Source organism: Hemicordylus capensis, chromosome 2 (genome assembly GCF_027244095.1).
Source record: "Hemicordylus capensis ecotype Gifberg chromosome 2, rHemCap1.1.pri, whole genome shotgun sequence".
Lineage (NCBI taxonomy): Eukaryota > Metazoa > Chordata > Lepidosauria > Squamata > Cordylidae > Hemicordylus > Hemicordylus capensis.
This window is the reverse complement of record NC_069658.1, coordinates 38,837,608-38,852,526: the sequence shown is the minus strand read 5'-3', so window position 1 is coordinate 38,852,526 and position 14,919 is coordinate 38,837,608. Positions and strand designations below refer to the sequence as shown.

General features: G+C 46.9%; 1 protein-coding gene across 9 annotated transcripts in view; it reads left to right on the top strand.

The window, feature by feature from the left end:
- The window catches only part of PDE4D (phosphodiesterase 4D), a 990,732-nt gene that overhangs the window by 375,076 nt on the left and 600,737 nt on the right, over positions 1–14,919 (top strand). Inside the window, exon 1 of one of the 9 annotated variants that reach the window (XM_053289920.1) lies at positions 2,326–3,409. The exons of the other annotated variants lie outside the window; for them this stretch is intronic. Coding sequence (XP_053145895.1) covers positions 3,009–3,409 — 401 coding nt within the window. The 5' untranslated portion in view covers positions 2,326–3,008. Of the gene's footprint in view, positions 1–2,325; positions 3,410–14,919 lie in introns of those variants that run through there. 9 annotated transcript variants of the gene reach the window in all.

Sequence of the window (14,919 nt, the reverse complement as noted above, 5' to 3'; positions counted from 1 at the left end):
TTGTATGCACACGTATGCATGTGAGACAGAAAGGGGGGAAACACCAGTTTTGATCTGAATGCACATTCTAACCAGGGTAGGCTTGTTTGTTTATATTGATTTCTTTTCAACATTTCCCCCCACCCACCCCACTTTTCTAAAGGGCTGCTCAAAGCAACAAACAAGTATATGTGGATGAAAACAATGCACCACAAACATCAAATTAAAATTACACTGAAAGGGCATAAAAATGAGGCTCTTTCCGCCAGTCAGGCCGGTTACTCGGTCCCGAAGCCCTCGGCTTCCTCTTTTCTCCTTCGCGCGCTCACTTCCATCCCATGTGGCTGGCAGTGCGGAAGACGTTTCTGGTTGCTGCAGCGGCAGCAGCGCAACCCCCAGTGGGTGGCAGCAGCAGGACTCTGGAGCCACAATAACAGCTGAGGCTCCTTTTCTTCTGGGCATGTCTCACTATTATTATTATTATTTTACATTTATATCTCGCTCTTCCTCCAAGGAGCCCAGAGCGGTGTACTACATACTTGAGTTTCTCTTTCACAACAACCCTGTGAAGTAGGTTAGGCTGAGAGAGACGTGACTGGCCCAGAGTCACCCAGCTAGTTTCATGGCTGAATGAGGATTTGAACTCGGGTCTCTCTGGTCCTAGTCCAGCACTCTAACCACTACACCATGCTGGCTCTCTTCTTGCTGCTGAGTACGGCAGGGTGGTGGGGTATCCGCCGCTGGAGTCGCAGCTCTGGGGAGCACTCATGAGTGCGGGGACAGCTTTCCGTGCCTCTACGCAGCTCTGCACCCGCTTTCGGGTGGAGCCAGCCCCACTCACCGCCTCTGAGCAGTGGAAGCCTCTGAGTTCCTCAAAGGTGAGAGCTAGAAAAACAAGCTGGAGAACGAGGTGGGAGTCCTCGTGTGCATGTTTGCGCCCCCAACCCTTAACTTGTTTCTGCTTGCTTTAAAGGCACCTGCCTCTTCCCTAACAGTATCCATTTGGCTGCTGAGGGGGTAAAAATGTTGCTCTGAGTGGCAAGCTGACTCAGCGCCTCTGTAAAAGTAAACTTTTCCACTTGGCATGGTTGGGGAGGTGGAATAGGGAGGGGGAGAGAGCTGCTAACCCTTGGAAGAGCAGCAATATCCTTATTTTGAAATGAAGCCTTGAGAAAGGTAGTCCTTTATTATTACTTCATTATAAACCATTCCTTGGGTAGGCTTTACCTGGGAGGAGGTCCTACTAAATTTTACTATGAGGAGAAGTATTTGGGTGTAGCCCTAAGGTGACCTCCCAGTCCTAAAATAGAGTTACAATGTTCTTCTAAATAGTAGGCTTGCAGTTAATGCCAAGCAGTGAGAGATGATGATGATGATGATTGATGATGAAGATTAGTTGCTTTACAAAAGTCAAAATACAATACAACTCCATAAAAATATATGTGCAATGATTAAAGGTCTTCATTGATTCTGTTTTTATTAGTTGGTTCTGCTGTTATTTACACCTTGTAGCTAGTTGGGATAGTTAGCAGAGACATCGGGGCGGGAGGAGAGGAAGGCAGTGAGGAGCCCATTTTAAAATCTCGTCTCTGGGCCCACTGCAACCTTGGTACGCCCCTGGCTGAACCCATTGTAGCTTCTTCTTTTTTAAAAAGTTCTATGTCATTTTGTTCAGGCCTGAAATTATCACTGCTAACTTGGCAAAGAGGCACCTTTTAATGTGGTGATTCTCTTTATTGAGCAGGGGGAGAGTAACTGGCCCTATCCACCCCCAGCACAGCATCCCTCCAGTGACTGTTGCTGGTGTCTATCTGATGTTTCTTTTAGATTGTGAGCCCTTTGGGGACAGGGAGCCATCTTATTTATTTATTATTTCTTTGTGTAAACCGCCCTGAGCCATTTTTGGAAGGGCGGTATAGAAACGGAATGAATGAATGAAATTAGTGGTTACAGTGGGGAAGCTGGACCCAGCCTTCACTCTTTAACAGCAGGCTCAGAATCGCTAATGAAAGGTTCCCCGTATTCATTCGCACTGGCAGCCAGGGAGAAAGGAGGCAGTGGTGGGGCATAAAAGCCTGGGAAACTTTCATAATGGAGAAGAGCACTTTGGACTTTATGGAGGCTTTCTGGACCAATCCTCTCCCTCTCTCCTCTTTCGCTCCCTCTCGCTTTCTCTCAACTGCGAATACAACACATTAAACAAACAAACAAACAAACAAATCGGTTGAAAGGGGAGGAGTTAAGAAGCGCTGCGTCCCTCTCCCTCCCCTCCCTCTAAGCCAGCCTCCATTTAGCAGCGGCGCCGTCTACTTCGTGCAACTTTGCAACCTGAAGTCCCTTCCCAAGTGCCAGTCGCACGCGGGGGCGGGGGAGGCGAGGCGAGGCGCGGGGTCTGTCTAGAAGCCAACGCCAGCGACGAGCCGCAGCATGCCAGCCTGATGAAGGCGAACAGAGAAAGCGAACCAGAAGAAGCCGATCATCTCCAGGGAGCTGCTCCGAGACAGGGAGGGGAAGCCAGGCGAGGCGATGGAGCTGGAAAACGCCTCGTAGGTCGCAGCCTCCGCGCTCGCCGGCGCTGCTGCTCTCAGCCTCAAGCTCCGTCGCCGCTTTCTGCCCGCTGCTCTCCTCCTTGCCCCGGCCAGGCTCGGTCGTCCCGGCTTGGGCGGGCGGGTAGGCTGGCCGGCGAGAGCTTTGTCCGCAGGCTGCCCCGGCTGCCATGAGGCCGGGCAACGTCGCCTCCTAGCGGCCGGGGAAGAGAGCGCGCGAAGCGAGAGGAAGTTCCTTTTCCCGCCGTCTGGCTGGCCGCCGCCGGCAGGGAGCTGTCCAACTTTTCAGCAGCAGCAGCGGCGGCGGCGGCAGCCGCAGGAGCGCAGTTGGCTTCTTCGCCCCTCCAAGCCGGGCTGAGCGGGAAGAGCAGCAGGCGAGGAGGGGCCATTGCGAGCAAGCCCGGCTGCTGGCAGAGAACAACAACAGAGTAGTCGCAGCCCTCGCCGCCGCGCCTTGGCCGTGCGTGCCCCGGCTGCCCAAGCATGGAGGCTGAGGAGAGCCGCCCCAGCCTGGCCGAGGGGCCAGCGGGCGGCGGAGGGAGCCTGCCGGCGCCCAAGCATCTGTGGCGCCACGAGCACCACTGCCGCTATCAGCTCCGGCAGCAGCACCACTTCCTCGTGCACCAGCCGCAGGCGCCCCAGTGCCCGCCGCCGCCTCTCCCGCCGCCGCCGCCGCCCCCTCCTCTCCCTCCAGCCTCCCGGGGGCGCGTGGTCGGAGGCGGCGGCGGCGGCGGCAGGGTGCGGGCCCGCGGCTACTCGGACACGGAGCGCTACCTCTACTGCCGAGCCATGGACCGCGCGTCCTTCGCCTTGGAGACCGGCCACCGGCCCGGCTTGAAGAAATCCAGGATGTCCTGGCCCTCGTCCTTCCAGGGCTTCAGACGGTACGCGGGAGGGGCTCGGGCTCGGGACAGGGCGGCTCTGCGCGGCGCCGAGGGTCATTTCAGCCCCCCCACCTCATCCCTTCCTACGGGTGAGGGGAGGGTGGGAGTCATGGAGAAGGGTCCTTGGTGGGTAGAGTGACGCTGGAGATGGGGGGCAGGCACCCCAGAGACGCGGTGGTGGGGCGGGGAGCTGCTGTGGAGAGGGGCAAGGGGGAGCTTAAGGGATGGGGTTCATACATATCGAGTGAAAGACGTGGGAGGACAGGCAAGATGGGGTTGGACTTGATTGGGTAATGGGAGGAGAGGGGAGAGAGGGGCTGAGGGCACCAGTGAAGGATGGCCAGTGGGGTCCTTTGAGGCCATCTGGGGCCAGAAGAACAGGCAATGGGTGCCAGTGAAAGATGAGTGAAACTAGTAGAGAGAGGGAGTTTGGGGCACCAGATTGAGATTCAGGTACCGATAGAATGTAATGCCAGATACAGATCTGGGCATTACTTGTCTTCAGCTGATCTTTGATCTTTACTGCCCTTAGGCCCAAGGCTACAGGGGGATGAGGGGGGAAAGAATGGGTGGGGCGAGGATCACAGCTGAGCAAACTCATTTCTGTTTGCCTGCAAGTAGGGAAAGTGTCCTGTTTTTGTTTTTAAATTGAAAAACCCAAGCACGTGGGTGATTTGAGCCAGTGTGTGAGTAGAATCCTGTAGTATCTCTTGCCTGAAATCCTCTGCTATGAGTGGATCTTAATGGGTTAGCACATTATCCTCCGTCTAACAGAAAGGGATCCTTCTCTCATTCTCCATCTTCCCTCCTGCTCTCCTGTCTCTCCCCCACCCTCACCCCATATACACACATCACTTATGGATTTCAGAGATGACCTGCTTTTTTTGTTTATACAGTTAATACTCTGAGACTTGAAGCCTCTAATGGGGGGGAGGGAGGCAGAATGGTAGAACTCTGTGCTGTCTGGATTACAGGGGCAAATGGTTAGATTTGATGAGAGGGTGTCATAACTGGCCTTTGGTTAGAAACCAGTTTCAGTTAGATAAGGAGCAAGAGTGATTTAAGAGAGGAGGTAGTGGGCACTGTTCCCTATGAAGTGAGCTATAGGTTGTGCTGTTGCAGTCTGCTGCTACATGGTGTCTGGATCATAGAGTGACATCACTCTTTAAGCAGAACTTCCTTTTGCAATCAGCAGGGAGTTGCTAGTGGCAAGATTATCATAGCTGCATTTATGATGCTGTTTGCAATAAGCAGGCCTATGTCATGTTCAAGAGTATTTATGAAGAGGTGGGATGTGGGGAAAGGGATATTAATTTTTCATTTGGGTAGCTGCATTGATTTATTTATAACCTGGGTTAATGTGCTCTTTCAGCATTCTATACATTCCAAACCAATAACAGACTTGACATTTACAGCATCATGCATGCCACACATCTCTCCAACATTCGACCTTGTCTGTGGTGGTGTCATTGTGCCCCTCTGGTAAAGAATGGAGCATGAGCAATCCCTTGCACTGGATTTCTACATTGTCTCTGAACAGTTTGGAAGATGAAATATTCCATAATAAAAAGATTTCAGCCCAGTATTGTACATTATAGTCATTAGTAATGATGACTTCTTGCAGTGCTGTCTTTTTTTCAAACTGTAATTTGGTGTCCTCTGGTATGATCTTGTGCTTGTCTCTAGCTGTCATTTTACATGGTGCAAAGCATGAGACTTATAAAACACAGACACTAGTGTTCTGTGCACATACTTGGAAACAAGTTATTTTGAACTTATTGGGACTTACTTCCAAGTAAACATGCATAGGATCAAGCTGAATGAACTCTTTTTATTAGAATTGTATGGGATTTTAGCATCTTCTGGGGATAAAGGAATAATTGTGAAAAGCTTAGACAATGATTTCAAGAATAAACCATATGGATTTCTAGATGCTCAGGTATTTTCTGCAGGTACCTGGCTAATGAAAGAAATTAACAGAATAATGTTATTTGTCATGCTGGAGTTTGAGTAACCAGTTCCAGTTCCAAATAGCTTGCAGAGAGGGTAAAACTACCCGTGAACCAATGTGTCATTAACTGCATCTTTCTTTCTGACTCTATTTTTTGTTACACTCATATTAGTGTAACATCATGTTACACTCATATTAGTGTAACATCATGTTACACTCATATTAGTGTAACATCATGTTACACTCATATTTTTTGTATTAAAAAGCTCTTGCAATATACTTGGAATAAATCCTTCAAAAGTAAAAAAACACACACACTATTCTAACCCCATCACCACACACAGAGCTTTCCTTCAAATTGAAATATTATTGTGATTAATATAGTGAATATGGATCACAACCTGAGATTGAAACTAGCAAATGCATATTATAATGTAACTTATTCTCCAAAGTCCTCTGTGTTATTTATTTTATTATTTTTGCTAACATTTTACAGAACACTTTACTCTTTTAAACTTTGGTAAGAATTTATTTTTATGAGAAAATCATCCTTAACCATGATTAGTGAATGAATATCTTTGGGACGTGTTGAATAAAATGAATGGGTATTTTAGATCAGTTATAAATTCGGGGGGGGGGCGAGTATTCATAGTGATGTATAAAAATGAATTAGAGTGTGTATGTGCATAGGAATACTAGAAATTTCAATGACCCATAGGATATAAGAATTCCCCCTGAATGTTTTATGTACATAATATCATTAGAACATCTGCTTACAGGTTTTGTTGAAGTCAGTTAAAGGCTCTTCACACATTCTTAGATATTGCCTACAATTTAAGTGTGAATGTGACAAACAGGTATTTGAAAACACATGTATCACAAAAGGATGCTTGTCAGGGAAAGAGGATTTGATGCCCTCTCTGTTAAATTGGTGGCAAAACTGGATCTGTTGCTGTGCCTTGTGTGACCATTAAGACTGAAAAGGTCTTAAGATGAAGCCTTCTGTGGTGAACATTTTCTCAAGCCTTTTGTCTGCAGAAAGTGTTACAAATCTTATAAATATGTGAAAACCGAAAGATAAAGCTGATGAAATCAAAGGCAAATTAAACAGTAATAGCTTAATATACAAGAGGAGAAATGTGTAAAGCCCTCAAGTGTTGAAGATACATTACATATTTGAGCATGTGTTGTGATGTACACACTCCTAGATAGCCTCTTAGGGATTCTTTGTAATTAAACTGAATTTCTTAATTGAAGAACTATTCTTGGTATTCAGAAGGTCAGGAAGCACTGTGAATTCAAGCAAACAGAAATACAGACAGGTGACGTGTAGCCTACTAGTAAGATGGGTCTAAAATGGGAATAAAATAACAAATCTATTCCTGACTCTTCCTCACTGGCATGCTATCTTGAACCTCTAGATTATCTATTTGTACTTGTGATGTTCTCACTCATGAAACTTGGGTGGTTAAGCTTAAATGTTTGTAAAGTGCCTGATATGAACTGGCAAAATTAGTCTTGGACAGAGCTGGTATTGAACCATGTGCATCTTCTGTACAGACTATTTTAGCTGGCGGTAGAAGGTGTAGTATATTATCTTTTTCATTATGCTGAATTGTATCGATTGCAATTTAATGAGCTGAAGTTATTCCATGATTATATATTGGGCAATATAAACAATACCAAAGCTCCAGCCCTGGCTTCTCCAAGATAGGGCTGAGAGAGATTCCTGCCTGCAACCTTGGAGAAGCCACTGCCAGTCTGTGAAGACAATACTGAGCTAGATAGACCAATGGTCTGACTCAATATATGTCAGTTTCCTATGTTCCTATGTTCCAGTCCTATGCACACATACCTGAGAGTAAGTTCTCTTGAACATTCTCTTTAAAAAGGGAAAAGGAAAATAATGCATTTGAATTTTGAACTTATTTTACTTGTCATACTTGGAGATCTCACAATGTGGGAATGTGCAAAATTCACAGTTTGCTTAAGCAAGAGTACCTGGGTTTTAAGGCGGGTTAGTCCTACTGAATGCAAATACTCTAACTACCTAATCACAGCCAAAGAATAATAATTGGAGAAGAAATATCTCACAATCTTCCTCTGTCCATACCCACCACTTACAGTATTTCTCATTGCTATGCATCTTTATTTTAGATTATGAACTGCCCAGGAACTTGCATATGGAGAATTATAAAAATGTGTTAAATAATATGAAGAGGTCCTGTGTTTGGTGCTTGCAGATTTGGTTTACCGTCCAAATTGATTTACATGGGATGGGAATAAGCTCCATTGAAAACAGTGGAAACTAGTTACTGAGAAGTGAGTAAGCATGCTTAGGATTATGCTGCTGTGCAGGAAGCCGTGGTAGTTTTGCATTCACCATAACTGTTGCACTATCTATTGTGCATGCTAATTTTCCAAAATACTTCCACATAAGTTGACATGTTCTACCACTGGCTGATGTAGGTCTCCTAATGGAGGCAAAGGAGGAGGAACAAAGAGGTGAGACCAGCAGAACACTGCCCAATCTCAGCAATCACTGGGGGTTAGTTTTGCCTGATTTATGTGACCTCTTGCCTACCCTGTAGAATGTACCAGATCTTGCTTGTTTGCCAGAACCACCAAGGTGAAGAATAATTTTCTTGGATAATATTCAGATGCAGTAGAAATGCTGATGAGATTGCTTTTATTTTTACCTCTTGCTAAAATTCCCAGGCATAATACAGTGGCAGATCAGAGGGCACGGGGCTGAGTCGGTGAGGTGAAGCATTGCACCCCCTTTCTCTCTGGTGTGGTCTATGGAGCACTCCTTATTTCTGGTGGCTCTTTCCTCCACCACCCACCTCCTGGCACTGAGATTGTTCCAATCTTATGTGTGTTTATTCATAGAAGTTAATCCCAATGAGTTGAGTGGAACTAAGTTCCATACGTGCACCTAAATTGCCACCTAAGCATCTATATGGGTAGGATGAAACTTCTGGAGGTATAGAACAGAACAATGGAACTGCCTCTGAAGATCGTGGCCTGGAAAACAACTGTTTGTTTTCCCCAGTTTCTACTCGCTTTTCTAATGTTTGGGTTCTTAAGGTAGAAACTAGCCATAAACATTCCAATGGGTCTTTTAATGGCTTAAGAGTGATTTATCAAGTCTTCACAATTGTTACTGGCACAGGGTATGGCCAAAAAACCATGTGAAGGCACATATTGTACACTACTGTGTAATGTGCATAGTTCTCAAACTAGGGGTCCTGGCAGACAAACTCTCCTTGTACCATCAAGGCAGCTGGCCAGAAGATGGTGCTGCAGGTGTGTTGAGCTAGTGCCTTCTGCTCTCTAGTGGAACCAAAACCCGCTAGTTGGGAAGGGGAACTGAGGATCCCAGAATGAGATCAACTTACTCAGCAGTCTGTTGCATAGGAAGCTGCCTTACACCAGGTCAGACCATTGTTCCGTCTAGCTCAGTATGGTCTACATTGACTTCTCAGTGGCTCTCCAAGGTTTCAGGCAGAAGTCTTTCCCAGCCCTACCTGGAGATGCCAAAGACTGAAGCTGGGGGCCTTCTGCATGCAAAACAGATGCACTACTACTACTACTACTACTACTACTACTATTTATATTTACTACTGAGCTATGGCCCCATTCGTGGCACAAGAAGCCGGTGACACAGCACCCTGTAATGTAGACCTTCAGAGTTTGCTGTGCTCTTTTAGGATCCTTCCAGACTGCAGAAAACTGCATGGCCAGCCCTAGATGAAGTTTGCTTTTGGTGTCCCTCCCCAGCAGCCGAAGTGTGCAGAACCCCAGCTTTAACTTGAGCCACACAGACTGCTCATTTGCGAGGTCGAATGATCAGCCTGCGTGGATGTTCAAAGAATGACTAGCCTGCGCTGGTTTGAGGACACAGTGGGGGAGAGTCCTGGTCTATTATGGAGGCAAGACTCTAACACTTCAGAGATAAAAAGATATTGCTGTTAATTCAGAAGTCCAGTCTGAGACCATTTCTTTTTGGAAATGAATGCTGCAGCAGGTGATTCATAGAGAGAGAATGTGTCGTGAGACTTCTTTATTAGGGACTGAGGTGAAATGAACAGGGAAGACTGTTTTTTGGGGTGTGCAGAATGTACAGGTCTTTTGGGTAGCAGGATGCAGCATTACATATTACATTCATTTTTTATTTTATGGCCTTTGACCTGCATAAAGTAGATTACATTAGAGCAGCATTAAAACTAGGCATGTGCCCGAAACGTTTCGCAGGCCATTATGAAGGCCTCCAAAACATTTCGGCACTGGGGGCGGTTTCGGCGTTTTGGCGCCGGCGGGGTAGCGCTTTAAGGGCGGGGGAGGGTGTACTCACCCCTCCCGCCGCATTTCCCCTGCCGGCGCGCTGTTTTTTTAAAGCCCCTCGGGGCGGCAGCGTTCCTCCCTGCCACCCTGTTTGCCCCGTCGGCCAGAAGTGGCCGGAAGTGGTGAGTGCGCATGTGCCTGTTGCGTGCGTGCGTGCCCTTCTGCTGTGTGTGTGCGCGCGCGCGCATGACGGGCCACACGCACTCATGATTTCCGGCCACTTCCGGCCGACGGGGCAAACGGGGCGGCAGGGAGGAACGGTGCCGCCCTGAGGGGCTTTATAAAAACAGCGCACCGGCGGGGGAAATGCGGTGGGAGGGGTGAGTACACCCTCCCTCGCCCTTAAAGCGCTACCCCTGCCGGCGCCGAAGATTTCTGTGCACATCCCTAATTAAAACAGGTTGTGCCCGGAACTGTGAGTATAGAGGCTGTATTACATTCTTACACCACTGTACAGTACTTCAGGGGTGCAGTGCAAGAGGGAGAGAGAGAACAATTTACAGTACAATATTCTGGCACTATTATGTGTCCCCCAGGAATTGGTGCCCTAGAAAACTGGCTAAGTCTCCCTTGTGGATGGGCTGGCTCTGGAGCTTACCTGCAAGTTGGAAGTGAGAATTTACTCAGCCTCCAGATGCACCCACAGGCTGGTGCCTTCTTTCTCAGTGGAAGATAATGGGCTGATTGTATGACCCACAGGAGTGTGCAGTTTCTCAGCACCATCTGCTGGCCATTTGCGGGCAATTAGTGATGAAAATTAAAATACATTTAAAGTTTCAAAAGATGTGGTTTTTATCATAGATTGCCCACAGATGGCCAGCAGATGGCACTGTGAAATGGCATGAGGTCCCTGCTGGCCATGTGACCAGCCTGCGAGTTCACACTGGGAAAGAAGACATGAGCCTGAGGAAGCATCTGGAGGCTGAGTAAATTCCAATTTGTTCCAATAAGCTTTTCAGGTTGTGCCCCACTCCATCTGGAAGGACCTTTTGTTTGAGCAAGACCACTTGCCACTACCACACTTTGAGGTAAAGCAGGGGCAGAATTGTGCACCTGGCCCCATCGATGGGCATGTGGGCTGCCATTTTGTTCCCCCAGCACGTGATGGTGGCTGGCCAATTGGAGCGGGGGAGTGGCTGCATAAGTGGCCAGCTCCCTTCACTGATGCTCTGTTGCTCTGGGCAGGGGCATAGCTATAATTGAGCAAAAGGGTTCAAAGAACACAGGCCCCCAGCTCCTGAGGGCCCTCAAGCTCCATCCCTCCCTGGGGCCGCAAGAGAGAGTGATGAACACAGGCCCCCTCTCCCCTAGCTACACCCCTCTGGGGCAAGGCACCTGCCTGCCCATCCTGTTTCAGTGAAGATTATCTGGTCATCTTTTTGTGGCCAAGTAGGAATTTTTTGGGTCACACGCTGTTATGAACCGTCTATAACATATCAGAACCAGAAGTACCAGCTCAGAAGTATGGTGAAATATAGGCCTGTGTCTGATTTCATTTTATATTAAAAAATGATACCTGAACTCGAGGTGAACTGGCACCCAGGTCAAACTGCTCTCTGGAGCAGGAGACAATATAGCATTGTGTTGCAAAATGGATATGCAAGGGAACACAAAAGCCAGGTCTGAATGCTGAATGCTGTAATCCATATGCTAATACCACTGACTACCAAGTGTCTGTGGAAGGAGCCAGGGGGCTTATTCCCCCCCCCCACCCTTCCTGTTAGTGTTAAATCCTTGTCAGTGATTTGAATTGTTCTCCATGGAAGTTCAACATAGCCAAATGCATACAGAGATCCGTCTGTAGATTTTAATCTCACTTCACTGTTGCTACAAATGTATTGAATGTCTCACGCACATATATGTTACTTTAAATATAATTACACACTAGATAAGAGGTACACAAGAAATAAGAATGGCTGTCTCACACCAAATAGGATCAATTCTCTTACTAACTCTGAATTTTAACACCTTTTGGGGGAAGATGCAATTTGCAGCATCTTAGATGCAGATTTCCCCACCCCTCCCTTCTCAGCACAGAGTTTACCGAAGATGAGATTCAGAGATCTCTCTGGACTGGCCAATATCCTGAATAATTAAGACTTTGTTCACAAGGTAGCAGCAAGTTGTCACCTTTTTGGACACCCAGGAAAAGTTGATATTTTGAATAAGATCTATGAGAGATAAAAAGAGAAATACACTATAAGAATGAGGCTTTTTAGACAGAGAGTTAGCAATCTTTTGCCTATAGCAAAAGCTGCTCACGAGGATCCCAGGGTTTTGCTGCTAAGCCACGGGGCAAAGCAGGAACTCTGCCATGGTCAGAGGCTGTCTGTGACTTCTACTGCGCAGTGAGAAAGTCAAGACTCCCCAGCCATGATGCTCCAGCTATCAGCTGTGATCTGAGCACTGCAACAACTCCTGTCTCTGCCAAGCGCCTCACCCCTTCAGCTGAAGTGATTCTTCTCTCTCAAGCCTCTGTTCCTGGTAAATATGCTGCTCCTACAAGCCTGGAATCTCCTCCATCCTTTCCCTGCTCCCTTCTCCTCCCCCCCCTTCTTTTCCTCTACTAATCTCCCCCAAACCATGCCAGCCCGCAGCCTTCCTCCCCCCCTTCTTTTCTGCCTGTATCTGAATTGTATTAGACTTTAGGAAGATTTAAATGCACACACATATGGTAGTTAGGCACACGGGTGAATATTGGTACTGGTTAGGATGTTCTGTTTAAATACTGTTGCTAATATTGATAGAGGTTTCTGCTTTCTGCTTTGCTAGATTATGTTGTTATTCTTTTTATACTCAATAAAGCCCATTGAATCTTGAGGACTGGTTTGATCAAATTTCTTCCTTGCATCCAGATCACACATGGTCACTAATACAAAAGAACTTGGTCCAGACCTATTTTTGTATACTGGCTAATGAGCATATTTAGTATATAAATCAGGCCCGGTCTGTAACATAGTATATAAATTAGGCCTGGTCTGTAACAACCCGATTGGCTTTGGGGGTGGCCTTTTTTCGCTCACTTCTCACTGATTCTCCTGGTAGGGTTTCATTGTTTAGGTTGTCCGGTCACTTTGCAGGTTAGGGTAAACTGCTTCTTTTGAGATGTGGTGTTGGAGGCGACTGTTGCGTATCCCATGGGCAGCAAGAATTACAAATAAGGAAGTTTTAGATCAAGTTAAACCAATAACATCGCTAGAAGCTAAGATTACTAAACAAAGACTGACATATTTTGGTCATGTCATGAAACCTGATTCACTCGAAAAGACAATTATGCTGGGAATAATCAGTGGGAGGAGACGGGAATGGCCTTGTACTTGGTGGCTGGATATTATAAAAAACACTGGAATGACCATAGTGGAATTAAAGGAAGCTGTATGAGATAGGACAGCATGGAATGCATTGATCCATAGAGTGACCGAGAGTCGGACACGACTGAATGGATAGAGAGAGAGCAGGTTAGGGTAGGTTGTCTAGTATTGGTGTTTGACTAGAGAACCGATTAAGGTGAGTAAGAAGCCAAGAAACAGCCCTTGGGGGGTTGGCGGCTCTTGGGCTGGGATCTGCCCCTACTTGTAGGCTGGCTGGGCTCACCGCTCAGTGTTTTGCAGCTGGGGGCGGGGAGGGCAGGCTGGCCTCCTCTCAGCAGGGATAAAACCTTGTGGTTGTGATAATATCCATACCTAGAAACGGGCTGAATCAACACCCAGTCCTTCGCCCTGCTGTGGGTCGTAGGGTTGTGCACAAACTATTTCTTGTAGATCCCAGGGGGCGGGGAGGGGTGCCTTTAAAAGCCCCTGGTGGCGCAGTGGTAAAACTGCCGCCCTGTAACCAGAAGGTCACAAGTTCGATCCTGACCAGGGGCTCAAGGTTGACTCAGCCTTCCATCCTTCCGAGGTCGGTAAAATGAGTACCCAGAATGTTGGGGGGCAATATGCTAAATCATTGTAAACCGCTTAGAGAGCTTCCAGCTATAGAGCGGTATATAAATGTAAGTGCTATTGCTATTGCTATTTAAAAGGAGGCAGGCAGGTCCTACTTGCCCCTCCTGAGGGCCTCCCCTGCCCTGTGCTGTGCCCCATCACGGCGCTGTTAGTTGGAAAGCTCCTCTGTGAAAGCAGCAGCCCGTGCTCCTGGCTCCTTTAAAGAGCCCCGCCGTGGCTATGGGATGCTGCTTCCAGCAGCCCTCGCACAGTGTCAGCACACCAATAGCATTAACGCATACACTGATGCCATTTGTGGTGCTCCTTCATGTATCCAGTTCCTAAACCATACAGAGCTCTGAAGGTAAGCACTAACACTCTGAATTGTGTGTGGAAGCAGAGCATCAACCAGTGAATTTGTTTTTAGAAGTGGTGAGAGGTGTTCTCACCTGCAAGAACTAGTTAGCAATCTAGCAGCTCTATTTTGGACTAATTAATCTTATTGGTTAATCCAGGGGTTCTCAATCTGTACCCTCAATGCTTTTGAATTACAATTCCCATCATATCCAGCCACAATGTCCCTGATTTCTCACCACAGTTGAATTTGTAGTCCAATAACCTCTGGGGATTCTAGTTGGAGAACCCCTGGATTAATCAGTTAAAAATTTCAGTTCTACTAATCTCTTGAAGGAAAATAGAGTTTTTATATTTCCCAACTTTACAGACTGGTTTGAACACTTTATTAGAAAGTGTTCTGATAATTGCTGGTACTGATCTGAATGGGTTCACACTGATGGTGCTTCCTCATGTGAACACTTCAAGAGCATGCTGTGCTGGCTCTGTAGCCAGGCACCACTCACATAGAGGTGCTGTTTGTAAAAATTGGCATCCCTTTTGGGGACTATTTTGTATTGCTGCATCTGTCACAATTCACATCATCATGGCAGCTCTTTTGAGGGTGGTCATGACTCTGCAAATCACAGCCATCACATGGAGGTACCAGTTCTTGCAAGGAGACTACCATAACTGTGAATCCACCTCCCAAGAAAGAATATTATGAAATATTTGACTGGCAGCTGCTTTGTTTAAATGTTATTGGTACTCATATATTGGAATCACCAGTGACTTACAAAAGCTTTTTGAAATCCACTAAAGTTTGTTGGAGTAGCTTTTGTATAATGGTGGGGAACGTGGTCCCCCCCCCTCCGGTTAGACTTGCAGGTGGGCTTGGAAAACCAAACTGTTTTCCCCAAAACTCAGAAAAATAGCTTGGTTTATTCCAAGATGGA